Source organism: Molossus molossus, unplaced genomic scaffold, assembly GCF_014108415.1.
Source record: "Molossus molossus isolate mMolMol1 unplaced genomic scaffold, mMolMol1.p scaffold_m16_p_2, whole genome shotgun sequence".
NCBI classification, from domain to species: Eukaryota; Metazoa; Chordata; class Mammalia; order Chiroptera; family Molossidae; genus Molossus; species Molossus molossus.
Genome location: NW_023425355.1, coordinates 65,435,873 through 65,460,007, shown reverse-complemented (window position 1 = coordinate 65,460,007; position 24,135 = coordinate 65,435,873). Strand labels below are relative to the sequence as shown.

The following is a 24,135-nucleotide window of genomic DNA, read 5'->3' as shown; positions in this document are numbered from 1 at the left end:
TATGAGATATGTAATTTGCTATTTTTTCCTCAGTCTGGGGCTTGACTTTTCATTTTCTTTTTTAACTTAATTTCTTCACCTTTTTCTCCCAACCCCACAACCCCTTCACCTCTGAGAGTTGCTAGTCTGTTCTCTATCTTTGAGTTTGTTTCTATTTTGTTTGTTTATTCTGTTCATTAGATTCTACATATGAGTGAAATAATATGGTACTTGTCTTTCTCTTACTGGCTTATTTCACTTAGCATAATGCTCTTCAGATTGACCCATTCTGTTGCAAAGGGTACAATTTCCTTCCTTTTACGTTTGAGTAGTATTCCATTGTGTAAATGTACCATAGAAGTTTTTTTTTTTTTAATTTTTTTCTTTATTGATTTCAGAGATAGGAAGGGAGAGGGAGAGAGAGATAGAAACATTGATGAGAGAGAACATCGACTGGCCACCTCCTGCATGCCTCCCACTGGAGATTGGGCCTACAACTTGGGTAAGTGCCCTGACCAAGAATTGAACCAGTGACCACTTGGTGCATGGGTTGATGCTCAACCATTGAGCCACACCAGCCGGGCCCATAGCAGTTTTATAGTAAATATGCCATCTACTGATGGACACTTGGGCTGCTTCCAAATCTTGGCTATTGTAAATAACGTTTCAATGACCATAGGGGTGCATATATTATTTCAAATCAGTGTTTCGGTGGATATATCCCTGGAAATGGAACCTATGTGTCACAAGACACTTACATATTTAATATTTTGAGGCTATTCCATACTGCTTTCCACATTGGTGGCACCAATTTCATTCTCACCAAGAGTGCACAAGGGTTCCCTTTATTCACATTGTCATGAACACTTATTTGTTAATCTCTTGATGACAGCCATTCTGACAGGTCTGAGGTGATATCTCATTGTGGTTTCAACATGTATTTCTCTGATAATTAGTGAAGTTAAGCATCTTTTTATATGTCTATTGGCCATTTATATGTCCTCTTTGGAGAGGAGTCTATTTAGATCCTTTGCCCATTTCTTAATTGGATTGTTTATCGTTTTGGCGTTGAGTTTCGTAAGTTCTTTATCAATTTTGGATACTAATTCCTCATCAGATGGATCATTGGTGAAAATGTTCTCTCATTGAATAGGTTGTCTTTTCATTTTGTTGATGGTTTCCTTTTTTATTTTCATTGTTTTGTTTTTCCTGTCGAAAGTATTATAGATGTCACCCCATTTTTCCAACATTGACCCATTCCTACCCACTTCTACTTCATCCTGCCTTCCCCACACTATTTTCCATGTCCACTGGTTGTACATATATGCATATAAGTTCTTTGGTTTAGCTCTTCCCACCCTCTCTCATTCCCCTTCCCTCTGAGGTTTGTCAGCCTGTTCTCTACTTCCATGTCTCTGCATCTATTTTGACCATTAGCTTATATTGTTTATTATATTTCATAATTGAGATTATATGCTACCTGTCTTTCTCTGACTGGCTTATTTCACTTAGGACACTCTCCAGGTCCCTCCATGTCATCTCAAAGGGTAAGAGATCTTTCTTTCTTAAAGCTGCATAGCACTCCATTGTGTAAATATATCACAGCTTTTTTATCTACTCATCTACTGATGGGCACTTGAGTTGTTTCCAGATCTTAGCTATTGTGAATAGCACTGCTATGAGCATAGGGGTGCATATACTCTTTTAGATTGGTGTGTCAGGCTTCTCAGGATATATTCCTAGAATTGGGATCACTGGGTCAAATGTCAGTTCAATTTTTAAGTTTTTGAGGAAACATCATATTGTGGCTGCACCAGTCTGCATTCCCACCAGCAGTGTACTAGAGTCCCCTTTTCTCCACATCCTTGCCAGCTCTTATTGTTTGATGATTTTTTGATGGTATCTATTCTGGCAGGTATGAAATGTTACCTCAGAGTTGTAGTAATTTGCATCTCTCTGATGATTAATGACGTTGAGCATTTTTTTATATGTCTCTTGGCATCCTGTATGTCCTATTTGGAGAAGTGTCTATTCGGGTCCTCTGCCCATTTTTAAATTGGATTGTTTGTCTTCCTTTTATTGAGCTGTATGAGTACTTTATATACTTTGGATATTACTTGTTATCTGATGTATCATTGGAAAATATGTTCTCCCATACAGTGGGTTCCTTTTTCATTTTGATGCTGGTTTCTTTTGCCATTCAGAAGCTTTTTAGTTTGATGTAGTTCCATTTATTATTTGTTTCCTTTGTTTTTCTGCCCTAGGTGATTATTGGTACTTTCCTGCTATTTGTGATGTCTGAGATTTTGTTGCCTACATTTTCTTCTAGGATTTTGTAGTTTCATGAGTGACATTTAAGTATTTTAGCCATTTTGAGTTTATTCTTTTGTATGGTGTAAGTTGGTGATCTAGTTTTATTTTTTTGCATGTACCTGTCCAATTTTCCCAACACTATTTAATGAAGAGACTGTCTTTTCTCCATTATATGCTCTTACCTCCTTTGTTGAATATTAATTGTGCATAAGGTTGTGGGTTGATTTCTGGTTCTCTGTTCTGTTTCATGGATCTATACACCTGTTCTTATGTCAGTACCAGGTGGCATTTGTCTTTCTCTGATTGGCTTACTTTGCTTACGTTTTCAGTTGTTCCACAATTCTCTTAAGCTGTCTTCCTGTTTGTTTTTTTTTTAATTCTTTTTTTCTTTTTGGTTTTCTGATTGGGTGATTTATTTCTACCCTGTCTTCTAATTCACTGATCTGGTCCTCAACTTCCTCTACTTGGCTGGTTATTTCTTCCAATGTGTTCTTTATTTCTGCTATGTCATTCTTCATTTTCAATTGGTTGGTTTTCAATGTTTCTATACCTTTATTCGTGCTGTTGAGCTTCCTCACGATCATTACTCTGAACTATCCCTCTGATATCTTGCTTAATTCTATGTTATTTATTTCTTCTCCTCCAGAATTATCTTTCTTTCATTTGGTATTTGTTTCTTTGTTTCAAATTTTTTGCTGTCTCAGTGGGTTTTGGAGCCTGCAAAAATTTTCCTGTGGGTGTTGGTGTTACTCTGGTTTTGGCTCCCTCTACTGTGTTTGGATGCATGTGGGAGGGCTCATGTTAAACACCACTCTTAAGTTTTACTTTCCTGGGTAGATTTGCAAGCCAAGGAAAGGTTCATTTATCCTCTAGCTTTTTATCTGGAGGCTATTAGTCTCAGTTACTTGATTAGCCTTGATTTGTAGCCCTCAGCTGAAAGAAAAATCTCTCAGCTGTGAGATGATTTCCAGCAGGTGGGCACTTGATTGCTATCAGACTTTAGATGCTAATGAGCCTCAATATGCATTTCTTTGGCCTTGCCTGGTGGTGTGAAATTCCCATGGGATGGGCCATTGCTTCTTCTCTGGGGCTCTGGGAAGGGGCTTTTTGAGTAAGATGGTTACTATCCTGTAAGGGAGAGATTCAGTACAAGACTCCTGGTACCCTCATGTCCAGCTCTCTTCTGAGCTCTCTTCAGATTCTCTCCACACAGTCTTCCCTCCCTCTTTCAGAGCCCAAGTTGAGTGGCTGTAGTTGATTTGGTGCTTTTTAAAAAAAACAAAAAAACAACACTTTCTCAGTGGGAAGTGCCCACGGCTAACACAGCCCTTACTGCTGTTTGTGGGCTCCCAGTTGCCCCACCCCATGCACCTCTGCAGTTCCTACCAGGCTCGATTTGGCATCCTCTCTGTCCTTGGTTGTACTGGCCCTCTTTATGCTGCTCTTCAGTTTGATTTTTCCAGTGTTTTGTCTTTATTTTAGTTGTAATTCCAGTTTGGTCCTGGGAGATGGTCTGTGTATCTTCTATCACTTGGTCACCATCTCTATTTTTCTCAATTTTTTTTTTCTATTTGGTTCTCTGATTGAGTACTTTTTTTGTACCCTGTCTTCTTCTTTGCTAATCCAATCCTCAGCTTTCTCTAATTTGCTGGTTATTCCTTCCAATGTGTTCTTTATTTTTACTATATCTTTCTTGATTTTTGATTGGTTGTTTTTCATTGTTTCTATATATTTTGTCATGATGTTGAGCATCCTTATAATCACCACTCTGAATTCTATATTTGATAACTTGCTTATCTCCATTTTGTCTACCTTTCTTCTGGAAAATTATCTTGTTCTTTCATTTGGAACTTGTTTCTTTGTTTCACCATTTGGGCTCTCTCAGCAAAGTTTGTAGCTTGCCAAAATCTCCCTGTGGATATCAATGTTCTGCAGATTGTGGCTCCCTCTGCTCAGTTTGGATGTGTATGTAAGGGACAAGGATGAACACCAATGTCTGGTCTTACTCTCCCATGTAGTTTCAGGCCAGGCAAGGATTCAGATACCTCATAGTTCTGCCTCAGCCTTCAGTCTGACTGTTGACTGTTCAGACTGATTGCCCAGTCACTTAATGAGCCTCAGATTGTAGTCTCAGTTGGATGTAAGCTCCCCTCTGCCTGTTGGGTAGGGTGGGAGTATTTCCAGTGAGTAAAGCAATTGTTAATTGCTTCCTCCAGGGCTATAGCTGCTTTGAGAGGAAAACTCTGCCTGAGAAAGATGGGTTAATGATGCATCATAGAGACTTATGCAGCTGCCTTCACAGCTTTGTCCCCAGGGCCATTAAACCCAACAACTGTGAGCCAGGCCCAAGGCTCAAAGCACCCGGAGACTCATTTCTGCCTGCACTGGTTGATAGTCTCTGACAGTTAATGAGCCTCAGGTTGCAGTTCTGTGCTAGGTGCAAACTCCTCCCTGTGGACAGGGTGAAATTCCTATGGGTGAGATGGTGGCTTCTCCCCTGGGCTATAGCTGCTTTGATGGGAAAACTCTGCCTGAAGAAAATGGTTTCTGCAGCATGGGTTTTTAAAAATATAGTTTTATTGATTTTTTTTTTTTATAAAGAAAGGGAGAAAGATAGAAATATTGATGAGATAGAAACAGCAGTTGGCCACCTTCTGCATGCCCAATACTGGGACTTGAGCCCACAACCTGGGCATGTGCCCTGACCAGGAAGCGACCTCTTGGGATGATGTTCAATCCACTGAGCCACACCAGTTGGGCAGCAGTGTAGGTTCTAATAGCTCAGAACAGGGACCTAGACTGCAGCCTTCTCAGCTTGGTCCTCAGAGCCTCATAGCCCAATGACCCTCAAGCCAGGATCAAGGATCAAAGCACTTAGAGACCTGTCTCTGTCTGAAGACTGGCTGGTAATCTCTTGATTTTCACTTTCTTAATGCTGTCTTTTTTTTTTATTTTAGAGCAACAGCTTTTAACTTGGATAGAATTCTACTTTCTCAATATTTTAGTGGATCATGCTTTTGGTGTAATATCTAAGAACCATTTGCCTAACCTAAGGTGACAAAGATTTTCTCCTAAGTTTTCTTCTAGAACTTCTATAGGTTTACCTCTTAGATTTAGGTCTGTGATCCATTCTGAATTATTTTTGTATGCTTACATGGTATATGTTGTGATATAGGAATCCAACTTCATTTATTTTGCATGTGGATGTCCATTTGGCCCATTTGTTGAAAAGAAAAACTTATTATGTCCCCATTGAATTGTCTTGGTACCTTTGAAAAACCAATTGACCATAAATGTAAAGGCTTCTTTCTGGATTTTCAACAATGTTCCATTGATCTATATGCCCTATACTGTGTTATTTATTCCTATACTGTCTTATTTATTGTAGCTTTGTATTAAGCTTTGAAATGGAGATGTGTACATCCTCCAGTTTAGTCCTTCTTTTTCAAAATGGTTGTGTTATTTTGTATCCTGTGCATTTCCATGTAAATTTTAAGATCATTTGGCTCTTTCAACAAAATATTGGTGGGGTTTGCATTGAATTTGTACATCAATTTTGGCAGTTACAATCTTTACAATGCTCAGTTTTCTAATCCATGAACTAGAAATGTCCCTTCCTTCCTTCCTTCCTTCCTTCCTTCCTTCCTTCCTTCCTTCCTTCCTTCCTTCCTTCCTTCCTTCCTCTTTCTTCTTTCTTTCTTTTTCTTTCTCTTTCTTTCCTTCCTTCCTCCCTCCCCCTCCCTCCCTCCCTCCATCTCTCCCTCCCTTCCTTTCCCTCTCTCCCCCTCCCTCCCTCTCCCTCTTTCTTTCTTTCTTTCTTTCTTTCTTTCTTTCTTTCTTTCTTTCTTTCTTTCTTTCTTTCTGCTTTCTTGCTTTCTTCTCTTTCTTTCTTCTCATTCTTTCTTCCTGCCTTCCTTTATTGTTAATCCTCACCCAAGGATATTTTTTCCATTTATTTTTAGAGAGAGTAGTAGGTAGGAAGAAGAGAGAGAAAGAGAGGGAAACATCCATGTGAGAGAGACACATCAATTAGTTGTCTCCCACATAAGCTCCAAACAGGGATTGAACCTGCATCCCAAGTATGTGCTCTTGACCAGGAATTGAGCTGGCAACCCTTTGGTGTGCAGGCTGATGCTCTAACCACAAGCCATACTGGCCAAAGCTATCTCTCAATTTATATAGCTCTTTCAGAAATTTCTCTTGGCAATGTTTTGTACATTTCCATATATAAGCCTTACACATATTTTGTTAAATTTATTCCCAAGTATTTTATTCTTTATATATGCTATTGTAAATGATACTGCTTTTCTAGTTTTATTTTTGCATTGCTTGGTTGCTGGTTTATGCAAATACAATGACCTTTGTATATTGATCTTTTATCTTGCTGTCTTGTTGAACTTATACATTCATTCTAGGAGGCTTTTTTTTTTCTGTGTGTGTGGGTTCCTCAAGATTTTTTATGCACAGGACCATGTTGACTGCAAGTAAAGACAGTTTTATCTTTTTCTTTTAAGTGCAAATATTTTATATTTCTTCTTGCTTTATTGAACGGATTTTGTCACCTTAGGTTAGGCAAATGGTTCTTAGATATTACACCAGTACACTGTTGGTTAGAAGTGGCAGGAGTAGACATCCTTGTCTTGTTCCTGGTCTTAAGGGAGAGCAATCAGTTTCACACCATTTAATATAATTATAATGTTAGCTGTAGATTTTGTTTATTTGTTATAGAGGAGAGGACATGGTCTGATTTATGTTTCTTTTTTTTAATCTTTATTGTTGAAAGTATTACAGATGGTCCCCCCTTTTCCCCCCATCGACCCTCTCCTCCCCACTTCCACTCCCTTCCTGCCTTACTCACACTATTGGCTGTGTCCATTGGTTATACATATATGCACATTAGTTCTTTGTTTTATCTCTTCCCACCTTACCATCCCCCTTCCCTCTGAGCTTTGTCAGTCTGTTTTCAACTTCCATGTCTCTGGATCTATTTTGATCATCAGCTTATTTTGTTCATTATATTCCACAAATAAGTGAGATCATGCAGTACTTCTCTTTCTCTGACTGGCTTATTTTGCTTAGCATAATCCTCTCCAGGTCCCCCATGTCAACTCAAAGGGTAAGAGATCTTTCTTTCTTACAGCTGCATAGTATTCTATTGTGTAACTGTAGATTTTTAATAGTTATATTTAATATTTCAGGTTGAAGAGGTTCCCTTTTATTCCTTGTTTGTTGAGCATTTTCATCATGAATTGATGTTGGGTTTTGCCCAGTGCTTTTTATGCATCTATTAAGATGATAATGTATTTTTTGTCATTTATTCTATTAACATAGTATCTTACATTAATTAATCTTCACATGTTTAACTGATCTTGCAATCTTGGGCTAAATCTCACTTGGTTATAATGTGTAATCTTTTTTTAAAATTTATTTCTGGATTCATTTTACTAAAGTTTTGTTGAAGATTTTTGCCTCTGTATCCATGAGGAATATTTATCTTTGTGTAGTTTTGTTTTGTTTTTTCTTATGATGCCTTTGTCTGGTTTTGGTATCAGAGTAATACTGGCCTAATAGAATAAATGGTTGATAAATATTTGTTCCTTTATATTCTGGAAGAGTTTGTGAAGAATTGGAATTTATATTTTTTTGAATATATGATGGAACTATACAGTGAAACTATAAGTTCTCAACTGAGTTTTAAAGAGATTTGTACATTTATCAATTTTGGCAATAAATTAATAAATGCCATTAATTTGGTCTTCTTAAAAAGCTTGCTATATAGAGATTTTCATTATGATGTGTTTTTTAAAACATACATATATCTATACCTCACCTGTTTAAAAATGACTACTCTTTCTGTCTATAACACAATAGAAATTCAACACAACAAAGAAAATAATAACATTTTAGCACCCAATATGGGTGCCGCCATGGTCGTGTACTTTACCCAGTAGGACTGCACCACAGGGTTCCATGCAAATGTTATTTACTCTTACAATTCATAAGCTGCTAAACGATTTGCATATCTGTATTCCCATTTTTAATGTTACAATGTGAATTTTAATTGGAAAAATATTTTGGGGTTCAAATTTTATTGTAGATTAGAAGTCATAATTTAGAACCAAGCGGAGACCTACCTCTCAGGGAAAGTCAATGAGCAGGGAGTGATTCACATCAATCGAACAGACGGAAAAGGTATAAAAATTATAAAGAAGACAAGAGGAGGATGTGAAAATGGAGGCGGAGTGAATGTGAGCTACACAGATGATCTCCCAGGACCAAAAGGGAATTACAACTAAATTAAAGACAAATCCTCCACAAGAAAGCAACAGAAAAGCAGCAGGACAGGACCATATAACCTGGGACAGTGGTAGGATCTGCGGAGGTGCGAGAAGGTGACAGACTGGGAGCCAACGGACAGCAGCAGTCTTAGCTGAAAGCAGCGACCTTGGGTAATAAAGACCAAGCACGCTCCACAGAGCAGAGAGCCGGGACAGAGCATTAAAATAGCCATAGCCACTCACCAGGGGGCTACTGTAGAGGGAGGGCAGACTGGGCTGGAACTCTGTGGGGACACCTGGGATTGGGAGGACACTCAGAGTGTTTGCTAAGTTGCAGCCACAAAGGACGGTGGCCAGTGTGCTCCTTCCCCGACCTGTGGGGAAAAGCAGCAGCACCCACATCACAGAGTCAGCCTTTCCCAGGTGAGGCAAAGAAATGCAAAGTGAGGCTCATTAACAATCAGCATCTATCCCACCCTCTGGAAACTCTCTTATGCAGAACCAGGGATACATTCCAAGGCACTGAGTAACTGAGACTACTAGCCTCCAGGAAAAAGCTACAGGATAAATGAACCTTTCCCGGACTTGAAAATTTACCCAGGCAACTAATATTTGCCAGTGGTGTTTAACGTGGGCCCACCAAGGCTCATCCACACCCAGTAGAGGGAGCCACAAACAGCAGAACACCAACACACACAGGGAAAATTAGGCAGGCTCCAAAATCCACTGAGATAGCAAAAATGGTGAAACAAAGAAACAAATCCCAAATGAAAGAACAAGAGGACTCTATCAAAGATGAGATCAATGAAATGCAGTTAAGCAAATAATCAGCTAGAGTTCAGAGCCATGAACTTGAGGAAGCTCAAAAGCATGAGTAAGGATATCAGCCAAGAGTAAAGATATAAAAACATTGAAAACCAACTAAGTGGAAATGAAGAATGACATAGCAAAAATACAGCATACAATGGAAGGACTAACCAGAAGAGTAGAGGAAGCTGAGGACCTGATCAGTGAATTAGAAGACAGGGTAGAAAAAAATCAACCAATCAGAAAACCAAAAGGAAAAATAAATTAAAAAAAAAAAAAAAGGAACATAGCTTAAGAGAACTGTGGTACAACTGGAAAGGTAATAATATTCGCATCATAGGAGTCCCCGAAGAGGAAGAAAATGAGCAAGGGTTAGAGATATATTTGAAGAAATAGTGACAGAAAATTTTGCTAACTTGATGAAGGAAGAAGGCATTCAAGTTCAAGAAGCATAGAGAGCCCCAAGTAAGAAGAACCGAAACAGGCCCACACCAAAACACATAGTAAATAAAACGCCAAAAATTAAAGACAAAGAGAGAATCTTAAAGGCAGCAAGAGGCAGGCAACAGGTTACCTACAAAGGAAACCCCATAAGTCTGTCAGCTGAATTCTCAACAGAAACACTATGGGCCAGAAGGGAGTGTCATGAAGTAATTAGGTCATGAAAAACAAGGATCTGAATCCAAGACTATTCTACCCAGCAAGGCTATCATTCAAAATAGAAGGTCAAATAAAGAACTTCCCAGACAAGAAGAGGCTAAGGGAATATATTAACACCAAACTAGCACTGCAAGATATGCTAAAATGACTGTTGTAATTAGTAGAAGACATAGGAAGAAAAATAGAACCACACTAAAAAATATGGCAATAAATAAGTACCTATCAATTATCACCTTAAATGTGAATGGTTTGAATGTTCCTGTAACAAAAATGAATGAATGAATTAATTAAAAAGACACAGAGGAGCTGATTGAATAAGAAATCATGACTCACATATATGTTGTTTATGAGAGACCCACCTCACAACAGAAGACTCACATAGGTTGAAAGTGAAGGGATGGAAAAAAATCTTCCAAGCAAGCAAAAAAGGAAAAGAAAAAAAAAAAAAAAAAAAAAAAAAAGCTGGGTTAGCAATATTCATATCTTAGAGAGTAGATTTCAAAATGAAGGCCATAACTAAAGACAAAGAAGATATAACCTTGGTAAACATATATGCACCCAATATAGAAGCACCAACATATATTAAAAATCTTCTGGAGGACTTCAAAGGAGAAATCAACAGCAACACAATCATAGCAGGGGACTTCAACACCCCGCTGACATCACTGGATAGATCCTCTAGACAAAAAACTTAAGAAAACACAGACTAAATGAAGCATTAGATCAAATGGATTTCATAGATATCTACAGAGAATTACATCCCAAACTGCAGAATTCACATTCTTCTCAGTGCACATGGGACATTCTCAAAGATAGACCACATGTTAGGGCACAAAGTAAGGCACTAAAAGTTCAAGAAGATAGAAATTATATTAAGCATCTTCTCAGATCACAATGCCATGAAACTAGATACAAATTACAACAAGAACATGCAAAGACATTGGAACACAGGGAGGCTAAATAGCATGTTATTGAACAATGAATGGGTTACCATGGAGATCAAGGAAGAAATTAAAAACTTCTTGGAAACCAATGAAAATAAACACACAACAACACAAAATCTCTGGGATGCAGTGAAAGCAGTTCTGAGAGGGAAGTTCATAGCAGTACAGGCTTACCTCAGGAAACAAGAGAAATTTCTCATAGATTATCTAATCTCACAACTTAAAGAACTAGAGAGCAAACAAATTGTAAAACCCAGAGCAAGTAGAAGGAAGGAAGTAGTAAAGATCAGAGCAGAAATCAATGACATGGAGACGAAAAAAAAAAAATTTTAAAGGATCAATGAAGCAAAGAGCTCATTTTTCGAATGATAAACAAGATTGATGGACCCTTAGCTAGACTCACCAAGAAACAAAGAGAGAGAACCCAAATACACAGAAGCAGAAATGAAAGAGGAGAGATAACAACTGACATCACACAAATACAAAAGATCGTTAACAACTACTATGAACAATTATATGGCAACAATTTCGACAATCTAAGCAAAATGGAGAAATTTCTAGAAACACATAGTCTCTCGAAACTGAACTCAGAAGAAATAGAAAACTTGAAGAGACTAATAGCAATAAAAGAAATTGAAGATGTAATCAAGACTCTCCCAACGAAGAAAAGCCCAGGATTAGATGGCTTCACAGGGGAATTTTACCGAACATTCAGAGAAGAACTAATACCCATTCTCCTCAAACTATTTCAAAAAAATTAAGAAGAAGGAAGGCTTCCAAATTTGTTTTATTAGGCTAGCATAATTCTAATTCGAAAATCAGAAAAAGACACTACAAAGAAAGAGAACTACAGGCCAATATCCCTGATGAACATAGATGACAAAATTCTGAACAAATTAAAAGCAAATTGAATCCAGCAAAACATCAAAAAAATTATTCACCATGACCAAGTGGGATTCATCTCAAGGATTCAAAGCTGGTACAATATTCCCAAATCAAAAAATGTAATATACCACATAAACAAAATGAAAGATAAAAATCATATGATCATATCAATAGATGCTGAAAAAGCATTCGACAAAATTCGGCACCCATTTCTGATAAAAACGCTCAGCAATCTGGGAATATAGGGTTCATATCTCAACATAATAAAGGCCATATATGAAAGACCTACAGTCAATATCATACCCAATGGGCAAAAATTAATAGTATTTCAGTTAAGAACAGCAACAAAACAAGGATGGTCGTTTTCGCCACTCTTATTTATCATAGTACTGGAAGTCTTAGCCACAGCAATCAGACAGGAAGAAAAAATAAAAAGGATCCAAATTGGAAAGGAGGAGGTGAAACTGTCATTATTCGCAGATGACATGATACTATACTTAAAAAAAAAAAAAGACTCCATCAAAAATTTGCTAGACTTAATAAATGAATTTGGCAAAGTAGCACGATACAAAATTAACGTCATGAAATCGATGGCATTCTTATACACCAATAATGAAGTCACAGAAAAGAAACTAAAAAAAAATCCCATTTACCTTTGCAGCAAAAAAAGTAAGGTACTTAGGAATAGACTTTACCAAAGAAATAAAGGACCTACTTGCAGAAAACTACTGGTCATTGAAAAAAGTAATAGAGGATGATATATAAAAGTGGAAGCACATACCTTGTTCATGGATTGGAAGAATTAATATTATTAGAATGTCCAAACTACCAAAAGCAATCTATAGATTCAATGCAATTCCCATCAATATACCAACTACATACTTCTAAAGTTCTTATGGAACCAAAAAAGACCACGAATAGCCACAGCAATTTTGAAAAAGAAGGACAAAGTTGGAGGGATCACAGTACCAGATTTCAGGTTATACTAAAAAGCTACTGTAATCCAAACAGCCTGGTACTGGCCCAAGAACAGGCAAATAGATGAAGGGAACAGAATAGAGAACCTGGAAATAGACCCAATAATATATGCTCAATTAATATTTCACAAAGAAGGCAAGAGCATTCAGTGGAGGAAAGACAGCCTCATTAATAAATGGTGCTGGGAAAATTGGACAGCTACATGCAAAAACAAGAAACTAGACCATCAACTTAAACCATACACAAGAATAAACTCAAAATGAACAACAGACTTAAATGTGACTCATGAAATCATAAAAATCCTAGAAGAAACTGTAGGCAACAAAATGTCAGACATCATATGCAGCAGAATTTTCACTGATACATCACCTAAGGCAACAGAAACAAAGGAGAAAATGAACACATGAGACTACATCAAAATCAAAAGCTTCTGCACAGCAAAAGAAACAACCATTGAAAAGGTAAGGCCATCCACTCTATGATAGAACATACTTGCCAATGATACATCAGATGAGGGGTTAATTTCCAATATATAGAGAGTGCTCATACAACTCTACAAAAGGAAGAGAAAGATCCCAATCAAAAAATGGGCAGAGGAACTAAATAGACACCTCTCCAGACAGGACAGACAAATGGCTAAGAGACATATGAAGAAATGCTCAACATCACTAATCATCAGAGAGTTGCAAGTTAAAACAACAATGAGGTATCACCTCACACCTTTCAGAATGGCCGCCATCAACAAATCATCAAACAACAAGTGTTGGCGAAGGTGTGGAGAAAAGGGGACTCTAGTACACTGCTGGTGGGAATGCAGACTCGTGCAGCCATTATGGAAAATAATATGGTGTTATCTCAAAAATTAAAAATTGAACTTTCATTTGAAACAGTTATCCCACTTCAAGGAATATACCCTAAGAAGCCTGAAACACCAATCATAAAGAATATATGCACCCCCATGTTCATAGCAGCACCATTTACAATACCTAATATCTGGAAACAGCCCAAATGTCCATCAGTAAATGAATGGATAAAAAAGCTGTGGTACATACACACAGTGAAGTACTATGCAGCTGTAAGAAAGAAAGATCTCTTATTCTTTGAGACAACATGGAGGGACCTGGTAAGTATTATCATAAGCAATACAAGTCAAACAGAGAAAGACAAGTACCATATGATCTCACTTATTTGTGGAATTTAGTGAACATAACAGTCTGAGGAATGGGGTAGTCCCAGGGACGTGGAAGTGGTGTACAGACTGACAATCCCCAGAAGACGGGTTGGTGTGGGAGAGATAAACCACAGAACTTGTATGCATGTGTGCATGAACAATGGACATGGACAACAAAGCTGGGGACAGGGAGGGGAGGGAGAGGGAGAGGAGAATTAATGGGGGAAAAGGAGAAACATCTGTAACAAAAATAAATAAATTAATTTCAAAAAAGAAAAATAAATAAATAATAAAAAACAAAATAAAAGACTAGGAAAGAAATATATGTGTAAAATCTCAATAAATGTACATATCAGGAAAAATAGTTAATTAATTAAAAAAATAAAGAAAGAAGACACTAGAGTTCAAAGGCAAACCAGTTTGAAGCCTTTTACTGTGGGGGTACATACTCTTATATACCTTAATTGCCTTTGTAGACATAGTGCTATAATAAAAGTTTCTAACAATGGACTGGTGATATCTAGAAAAGAGTAGATTATTACCAGAGGTAAATTGCAATTGATTTGAAAAAGTGAGAATGATTTCCAGAATCATTTATTTACTCGGGATTACATATAGCTGGGATTTCACTAGATTCCCAATGTACAGAGTGATGAATGGCTGTTACTAGCTTGCATCACAGTTAGGAGGCTGAATTAGTTTGCTGGGGCTGCCATAACAAAATACCACCCACCAGTTAGGTTGCTTGAATAACAGAAATTTAGTCTCTCACAGTCTGGAGCCTAGAATTCTAAGACTGAAGTTTTGGTTTCTTCTGAAGCCTCTCTCCTTGGCTTGCAGATTATAACCCTCATGATTCATCGTTACCTGGTCTTCCCTGTGTGTTTCCTCTTTTTATTAAGACACCAGTCAAATTGGATTAGGGGACACAATTCTGCCTCATTAAAAAAATCATACCTTTGTAGAGCCTATCTCCAAATACAGTTGCATTCTGAGGTGCTGGGGGTTGGGACATCAACATATGAATTTGAGAGGGATTTGGAACACAATTCAACTCATAACATGGACTTACCAGACGTAGAAAAGACATAAAAAGATTGCAGGAGAAGAAGATAAAATATTCATCTATGGTCCTGTGGCCTTTACGACCTACATTGTGTTTGTGAATTATTATGTAGGGACTCATAGCAAACCAGTGCTTCTGATTTGAAAAAGAACCAGTTAGGACACCCCCCTCCTCCTTATAAATAGACATAAAGCATGGAATCGGAGGCATTGGCCTGCATTGCCTCCAAAGAAAGGGCTGTTTACGGGAGGTCAGAGGATCGACTGGGTGCTCTATTGCTTAACTCCTCAATGGTAATATGAAAATATTTATTTTCTATTATGCAGCAGAACTGGGAGACTTTCATGAAGAAACAGATAGGAAACACCTGGCACAAACTCGGTACTTGCTGAACCAAGACTGTTTAGAGAGCAAGATTATACACTTTCATCAGAAGCACATGTAAGTACTTTAACTGGCACCTGCTTTCAGCAGCAAGGAACACCACAGCTGAGGACAGATTCTTAAAAGTGAACCCTTCAGCCCAAGAAAACACTCCTCATAGAGCTCTCAGGGTTGAGTTTTCATTCTTGCAGCATTTATTAGGCTCATAAATTCTTTCCCCTTACAGTGGCAGGAGCCCAGCTGAATCTGACATTCTGCTACTGGACATAGTGAGGAAGGTGGATATGTACGGCATCAGGCCATACCCCGCCAGTGATGGCGAAGGGATGCAAATCCACCTGGCTGTTGCTCACATGGGAGTGCTGGTGTTACAGGTAACAACTCTTTCCTTTAAAGTCCTTCAGCTTTGGACATTATCTTGGTTCAAAATTTATTGCCTGTTCCCAAGGTGATCCAGCCCCTCAGCCTTAAGACCAGCCAGAAAAGGAGGTGATGCTTAGAAGTGTTTTGGGTCAGTCTTCTCCCCTCAGTCTGGTTTGCTTCCATTTGCAGTCTATAACTGATTGTTTTTATTCTGAAGAGCTCACACATTAGATCAGGCCAGCATGGTCAAGAAAGGAAGTCAAGAGGCTCTTCGGAACTCTAAATAAGAATATGGATTTTGGCATCCTAAAAGCTTAGGCTGTGACAAATTCATCAGAAACAACTCAAAGGCTCCAAAATGTGGTGTTCTCATTCAGTTATCAGTTTTATTGGAGGCACCCAGTGTCAGCCAATAGAGAGTTGGTGCCCAGTCCTGCCAGCAATTGTTGCTGTTTACTGATTCATCTTTACCCAGGACTTTATTTTTTAGGTTAGAAACCAACTCAAGGTTCTCTTTCCCATTGATACTCACTCCACAGAACTTGGGAAGAAGCTTTTTTTTTCAGCATTTTTTTTTGTTTGTTTATTAGGTCTACTCACATCTATCAACATTCAATGAATTTAGATCCAAGTTAAGGTTTAAGAACACTTGCCTGTACTTTGAAATGAAAAGCAGATACCTAGGCAGGTTTGAGAACAAAACACTTGTGAGAGAGGAAGGGGTAACCTCAGATTCACTGACCCGAAGTACCAATTTAGAGCAGTGAATTAAATCACAGAGCAGGTCAGGTGTAGACTGAGCTAAAATAATATTTGCCTTCTCATTTGTTTGCTTGTAAACTTCAGAGCATGAGAATCACATTGATGGGCAAAAGACCAATGGATCACAGGCAACTTGTTTACTCAGGAGGGAAATTTTACCCATTCCACTCTAAACCCTGATCTTTGGTATTTACTATTGTGTGGGAGCAGATGGGGACAGTGAGTGAGCAAGACCATAATATTAGTTGTGATCTCTTTCATTTTGAATACTTCCACAACTTGTGAACAATATAGCTGGTCTATTTTGTCCTACTCAAATCCAATCAAAGACTACTTAGTATTGAGTACCTTCCATGTGTTCTTCATTGCATTGTTCTTTCTTTAAAAAAAAAAAAAACTTTATTGAAATATAATTTTTATCCCACAACATTAATATATTTTCACTGTACAAGTCAATGGATTTGAGTATATTTACAAAGTTGGGCAACAATCTATTTATTCATCCTCTAGCAATATATTTATTCTGCATTCACTCTGTTCCAGGGACTAGAGCTACAGAGGTAAATAGGAATAATCCACACCTAGTGGAACTTGTATTCTAATAGGGGGAAAGCAAACAATCAAAAAAATAATTATAAGAAAAAATGATTTGCTTTGTGCTAGAAGAACTGTGGGGTGCTAAGTAACACATGTGAAAGGGGCTTGTGTCCCACCTGGAATGTCTTCATTGGCCATAACATTTATCAAGTATGAGAGGATCAGTCTGTGCTAGAGACAAATCAAGGGCAGTCTTGTTCAAGTGCATTTTCGAACAGGGTTGTATTGTCTTATAGACCATCTTGTGCTGACATTCATCCTGAAATCTGCCATGTGTTTCATTATAGGGAAATACAAAGATTAATACTTTCAATTGGGCGAAAATCCGCAAGTTGAGTTTTAAGAGAAAGCATTTTCTCATCAAACTACATGCCAATATCTTGGTAAGTAGCTTTCTAATAAATTCTGTTACTTTCTATTCACTTGGGATTTCTTGGTTGTTTTCTGCAAATGGTTTGAATGTGAGTGAAAGCTAGCTGGCCCTGAGGGGTGATGTGCTGCCTCTTTTGACTCTACATAAATAAATCAGAGCCTTACTTAGTCATATTTTTACTAAAGGCAAAACACAAAGAAATTCTATTGGCAATTCAGAATAATTAAAGTAATAGGAAAATGGGGTGGTTGGAAGGAAAGACAAGTTTCCTTAGTAACCATTTTTCAGGGATCTGATGAGTCAAATAGAAGTGACCAGACCTAAGACTATGGACATATTCATTCTCTCTTTTCTGTTCCATTTTACAAAATATTTCCTCTTTCCTTAAGCAAAAATAATCAATCACTTACTACATGCCAAATCGAATATTTACAGCTTACAAAAGCAGGATGTGGGGGTTCGGTGTACATTAAGCAAAAGAAGTAACTATTGGTCCAGGCTGCATTGTACAGAGTAAGACAAAGGTGCTGGAAAGGCTGTTCTTTTATGACTATAAAGTAAATGACAATATGTATCAATACTTTTTTTTGACCTACAGAACATCCAGTAGTTTGGGCTTTATTCTCTGGATCATAGCCTTATATAGAATCTAGTATGAAGCTTATGGAGATTCCCAGGGCTGTATATAGGAACATGGAAAGGAATAAGAGATGGGAGGCACCTGGCTACACACATGCATAGGAAAACAGGGGTGTATAGTGAGTCAGGGGAGTGCAAAAAAAAAAATGGACTTTTACTTCTGGAAGGCTAAGCTCCCCTAGAGAAGATTAGAATATGCTAAATGAATAATACAAAGCATCATAGAACAAAGCAGCATAGAGAGAAAAAAATCCTTCTAGCTGAAATATTAAAAAGATTCATGTACATGTAACCATCCTATAAAGTCTGCCATTTGTAAGGAAATATCCTCCTCCTCCCCTTTTCTGTTGGTCATTTATAACTTCTTTGTTACCTTGAAAGGTTGCTTTTTGATGTTCATTTTAACCTAATTTACAACTTCATAAAAATATTCCTGGCAGAAAAGAAGAGGTAAAAATGTGTTTGAGGTGAGGGGTTTGTGCAAGGTAAGATTTGCTTCTTAGAGAAAGCTCTGTTTTTGAGCAGTGGCCCTGGCTGTTCCTTGCAAGTTTGCCCATAATTTGGTTTTAGTAGGTTTGAAGCCTATAGGGAGCCAAGTGAAAAACTGGAAACTGCATGGACACATAGACCAAGAGTTTGGAAAGCTTTGGGATTTAAAGGTCTTTATATTCTTGAAGGCTGTTTTGCTTGATGGAACTTGCTTTATACAGGTGTTGAGCAAGGACACCTTGGAGTTCACCATGGCCAGCCGAGATGCCTGCAAGGCTTTCTGGAAGACTTGTGTGGAATACCATGCTTTCTTCAGACTCTCTGAAGAGCCCAAATCAAAGCCCAAAACCCTACTTTGCAGTAAGGGTTCCAGTTTCCGCTATAGGTAATTTAATATTGCACATGGGCAAACTACACACACACCTTTTCAATAACATTGAAGGCAGCAGGAGGAGCTTGAATTCTAGAAGCAATGAATAATTTCAATAACTTAAAGAATTATAGTCTTTATTGCTCATTCTCTACATGACACATTAATTCAATATTTTCTAAAAGGGACACGGGGGAGGGGGGAACACCCTACTCAAGGAGTTAGAACAAGGATGAGGGGATATAAGAAGTTTTAAGAAAACATATTCATTGAACCTACTGTTTTGCCTATATGCAACTTACATGCAAGCCATAGAAAAGAAAGCTCAGCAATATCCTTTTGGTGGTGGTTAGGCAAAAAATAGTATGAGTAAGCATGAGAGGGGCCAAGGGATTAAAAAGTTTGAGCAATATTGCTGTACAAGATCCTTACTACAGGTAACACCTTGGAGGAATGGAAGTGAGGTTAAACTAAGATCTTGTCTTTACATGAAGACACCAATCTAGGAATTCTTTTGAAAAAAACTTTCAAAACTCTTTGCTAAGATAAAAATATTCTAATTGAATTCTTCCCATAAGGGATTTTTCAAATAGTGAAGGCCTGCTCCAGTAAGAACTGAGATTTTATAAACATACATATTTTTGATGGAATCTTTCCAAAATGTGTATAATTCCCTACTTCTTAAACAGATGATACTGATCATATTTTGCCCTTATTTAATGGCCTAAGTAATTATAAATATTGGCTGCAGGCAGCTGTAGCACAGTGATGGCTTCAGGGTGGGGGAGACATGTCAGGCCCTGTATCTCAGTGATAAATGGCCCAGAATTTTTGTGTTGTATTATTCTGGTGATTTTTTGGCTTCTGTGTTTCTCCCAGCAGTCAGCTGGCTTTTTTTGCTAGTATATATTTGACTGGATCAAACCTCTTCTACTGTTAGCTGTTTTACTTCTGTCATGGATTGGGAAACCAGTTCAATAGCCTCAGTAGAAATCATATGTAAATTTGGAAGTAGAGAAAATTCCTTTAAAAAAGCATATTAGTTTCCAAGGCCAGGATTTTTAACTTATATAGCCCTGTTCAGAGGCTTTTTAAAAATTTCTGGGTTCTGAGTAGTTGAGGTTGCTCTATGCCTGCTGATTAGGTAAGTGGGTATTATTATTAATATGATGGTCAAAGATTCATGACATATGTCATTCATCCAGACTCTTAATTTCAACAATTAATGAGGCTTTTGAGTTTTAGTAGCCTACTTACAACTAGCACTAAAACTATGTTTATCTTGTTCTTATAATAGTGGAAGAACCCAAAGGCAACTTTTGGAATATGGGAAAAAAGGGCAGTTGAAGAGTTTGCCATTTGAAAGGTACATGATTTTGTTTCTCTCTCTCATGTTGATTTTAGGTTGAATTTAGAGATTTATTTATATCCTGTATTCATACAAAGACCATTTCAATTCATTCTTCCTTTGGTAATTTCAGGAAATATTACCCATCTCAGTACCATGAACGACAATGCAGGTCCTCACCAGATCTCCTCTCTGATGTCTCAAAACAAGTAAGGTTTCTGAAAATGCCTTTTTCTTTAGATAAGTGGTAATGTGTCACTTCAAAAGCTTCTAAGAATTAATACTGCTAGAATCTCCCAGTGTGTAAAAAGGTTACTATGTTCAAGTTGGTTAGCCTCCTGCAGAGGTCTGTCAACTCAATTCTTCCAGCCAATCAACCAGTTAGTAAACTATCACTGGTATGTTTACCTTACTGACTGGAAAGATCTGGAACATATTTAATTTGCAATCTGTAATGCTAACATTGAAAAATGTAGAATCAAATTAATTTCTATGGCTTGTATTTTTAAAAATAAAAGTTCTGCTTGTTTACCTATAAAAATCTTAAGGCACAGAAGAAACTATAAGGTGTTGGGTTAAGATTTTAAAGTACTTTTGCTGTATAATTCTGTAACTTAATTTAAGAACAAAGTGCTATTTCTCTTGGAACTGTGAGACGAGGGCTTCATTTGAGTGTTATAGTATGAACTATGTTAAATTTTCTTTTGCTCTCACTAAAAAAGTTAATTATAGGCCTCAGAAACCCTCATGTCTTCATTCAAGTCATAGGCAGTTTTTATCTGAAAGGCATCACAAAGGTATAATGTTGAAAGGTACCATCTAATATATGACTCCCTCATGCCATTCATAGGCCTCCTCATCACCATTTTACAGAAAATAGGCAGGAGGCTGAACAATGAGGTTAGAAGACTTGCCTAAGGTCATAGAGTAAGTCAAAGACAGAGCCAGGTCAGCAGTCAGAACTCCTGGCTCATTGATATAGGTACTAAACCATACTGCTTGAAGTGCAATGCTTGCTGAAGTACACAGAGAACTCAGAGCCTGGGAGTAGGATGGCATTGAGAAAGGATAGTGTCATGTGTGTCTTTTGAACATGAATTCGGATATGGTACACATTATTACCCTTTCTGTATATATTTATTAACCCTGGAATAGAACTTGATTTGAAATAACTTTGTGGAAAATCCCCTTTGCAAGAGTTAAAGCTAATTTAGATCCCTAATCCCACCCCAACCAAATGAATTTTTCCTTCTTTTACCAACATGTCCTTTCTCTCAAGGTGGAAGATTTGAGACTAGCATGTGGCAGTGGGTACTGCCGAAATGTGAATGGAGTGCATGCATCTGAGCCTGTGCTAGACAGTAGAAGAAACTCTGCAGTGGAGGTGACATTTGCAGCAGAGCCGGAGCATTCCAAACCAGAGGCAGATCCCACATCGTTACATCAGTCACAAAGCAGTTCCTCTTTCTCTTTTATTTATACTGATCCTGTCTTTAACACTGATCCTGATCCTGACACTGATCCCAGAAACTACTTTGAGGAAAGAAGCCCTCTCAGCTCCTTCCAAACAAGCTGTAAATTTGCTGACAATCACATGAGCACATCTGGCCTTACAAGCAAAGTGAGTCCAGTAAGGAGGCTAACATACACAGATGTGCCCTATATTCCTTGTACTGGTCATCAGGTTGATAATATGCCTTCCCAAGTCTTTTTTTATTTGGACAAACCACCCCAGGTGCCCAGATGGTCTCCAATCATGGTAGAGGAAAGGGAAAAGCCAGATAGCTGTCTAGATCCCACTACAATTAAACCAGCCAAAAGAAGCCCAAGGAATATCAGAATGAAGAGCTTTCAGCAAAACTTTCAAGAAATCCAAGAAGCTATGGCCAGGACTAGTGGTAGGAGCAACATCAATGTAGATCTAGAAGACCCAACTTTAGAAGATGCATTTGCATATAATATTCAAGAGCAACCCCCTAAGCGGTCCCAGAGCCAATCAGACATGAAAACTATCCATTTCCCTTTTGGGTCAGAATTTAGACCTTTAGGGCCTTGTCCTGCTCTGAGTCGTAAAGCTGACCTGTTTACTTATATGTTTGCAGAACAGGATTTTCCAACAGTTCTAATGGATCAAGGAGAAGCAGAAAGATATGCAGCTAGTGAATCCAGTGACTCTGAACCAGAGATTCTTAAAACAGACTATTACTCTTTGTATGGTAAAGAAATGAGGTTGCCCATGCCCAGAATCCGCTTATCTTCTGGTAGTCTACAGCTAGATGAAGAAAATGAAAATGTTTCTTTCAATATACAAACTACTGAAGACAGGACTTTGTTAAAACCATATAATTAATTTTTAGCTTAAAAGGGTACACTCGTGACCATTTGTGGTCCAGTTGTTACTAACTTAGGTAAAAAGAAGGAACCTTCTGCATAAACCATTTTCGTAGTTCCTATTTATTGGTATTTAGGGAATCTTCCAAAGTTAGGCACTTAGCTTATAAAGATTCAACTGCTGCCTTGTTTGTCAGCCTCTACTATTCTTTTCCCTCTGAAGGGATTATGGAACACGCCCTCCCCTCCTTAGCATTGTGGCAAGGTGAAGTGAGTATTTGTCATTTCCATGATACATTTTCCCATAGAGACATTATATATAAAGGTCAGGCTTCTTAATACTGAAGAATAGTAACAGTGTGGGTTGGCATATAGAATTGGCTTCTGATGTCATTTAGTGATTTAGTAGATCACAACTGTTAGTCATTTTGTTCTTAGTACTATAACTAAAGGTTTCAGTCCTCATTGTCTTTGTGGGGTCCAGTAAAATTGGTCCTGTAATATGTTAAGAACTTCAATTTTTATAACATATATTAGGGGGAGCATGGCCCAGGAACAAGATGGTGTCATAGATTTTTCTCAACAGCCACAAGTTTATGATTTATCTAGGCCTTGTAAGAATTCTAAACCTCAGAAGTGAATGAATTAATCAATTTCTAATGCCTTCTGAGGATCTAATAATGTTTGACTTATTACTTCTCTCTTCTTATCTATTATATGTAGTAAAAGATAAAAGCTAACTGTTGGTTTGTTTAATCTCTTGCAAAGATTTATTTTTTTGCTATGTCTTGTTCTATGTATGCAGGCAAGGAAATGAGATGAATAGTATTTTAATAAAGACTGATAGAAATCCATTTATTTATTAAAAATAAGCTGTAAGTGTTTTCCTTTCTGTTGTTGTTTTAATAAATTTCAGGAGTTATTTGTTCTAGCTGGTTACTAAGGGAAGGGACAGTTGTAGAACACGTAAAAGGAAGGAGACAGATTAAAATGTATAGTCAGGGATAAAAAAAATGGTAGAATTATGATAGCTGAAAAAAGATAGTAATAAAACCAGACTGAGTTAAACCAAAAGTCTATTCTTAACCCATTCAGAATTTTTCTACTATTCCTCCTGGAAGGCATAGCATTCTATTTAAGAACATCATTTTTTTTGTTGATTTTAATATTAAGTAAAACATATTTATAAGATAATGTTAAGTACTAAATTTTAAAAAATGTTGCAATTATATAAGCAAGCTATTTTCATATATTACTTTAATGGAGAAAAGATGGATGAAATAGTTTCCTTACTCTCCTAGTCTTTTCATCAGAAAAATCCCTTTTAATATACCTTCCATTACTCCTTTGCCATATTCAAGCACTTTCTTTCCTTCTCCTGAGAGCATATCCAGAAGC

The 24,135-nt window shown here is 37.5% G+C and overlaps 1 protein-coding gene across 1 annotated transcript in view; it reads left to right on the top strand.

Moving 5' to 3' along the window:
* Positions 1–22,768, top strand: part of FRMD7 (FERM domain containing 7) — a 67,454-nt gene extending 44,686 nt beyond the window's left edge. Inside the window, 7 exon segments of the mRNA XM_036270074.1 lie at positions 15,408–15,522; positions 15,692–15,839; positions 17,475–17,570; positions 18,910–19,073; positions 20,356–20,424; positions 20,540–20,615; positions 21,686–22,768. Of these exon segments, the coding sequence (XP_036125967.1) occupies positions 15,408–15,522; positions 15,692–15,839; positions 17,475–17,570; positions 18,910–19,073; positions 20,356–20,424; positions 20,540–20,615; positions 21,686–22,768 (1,751 nt within the window).
* The last annotated feature ends 1,367 nt before the right edge of the window (positions 22,769–24,135 follow it).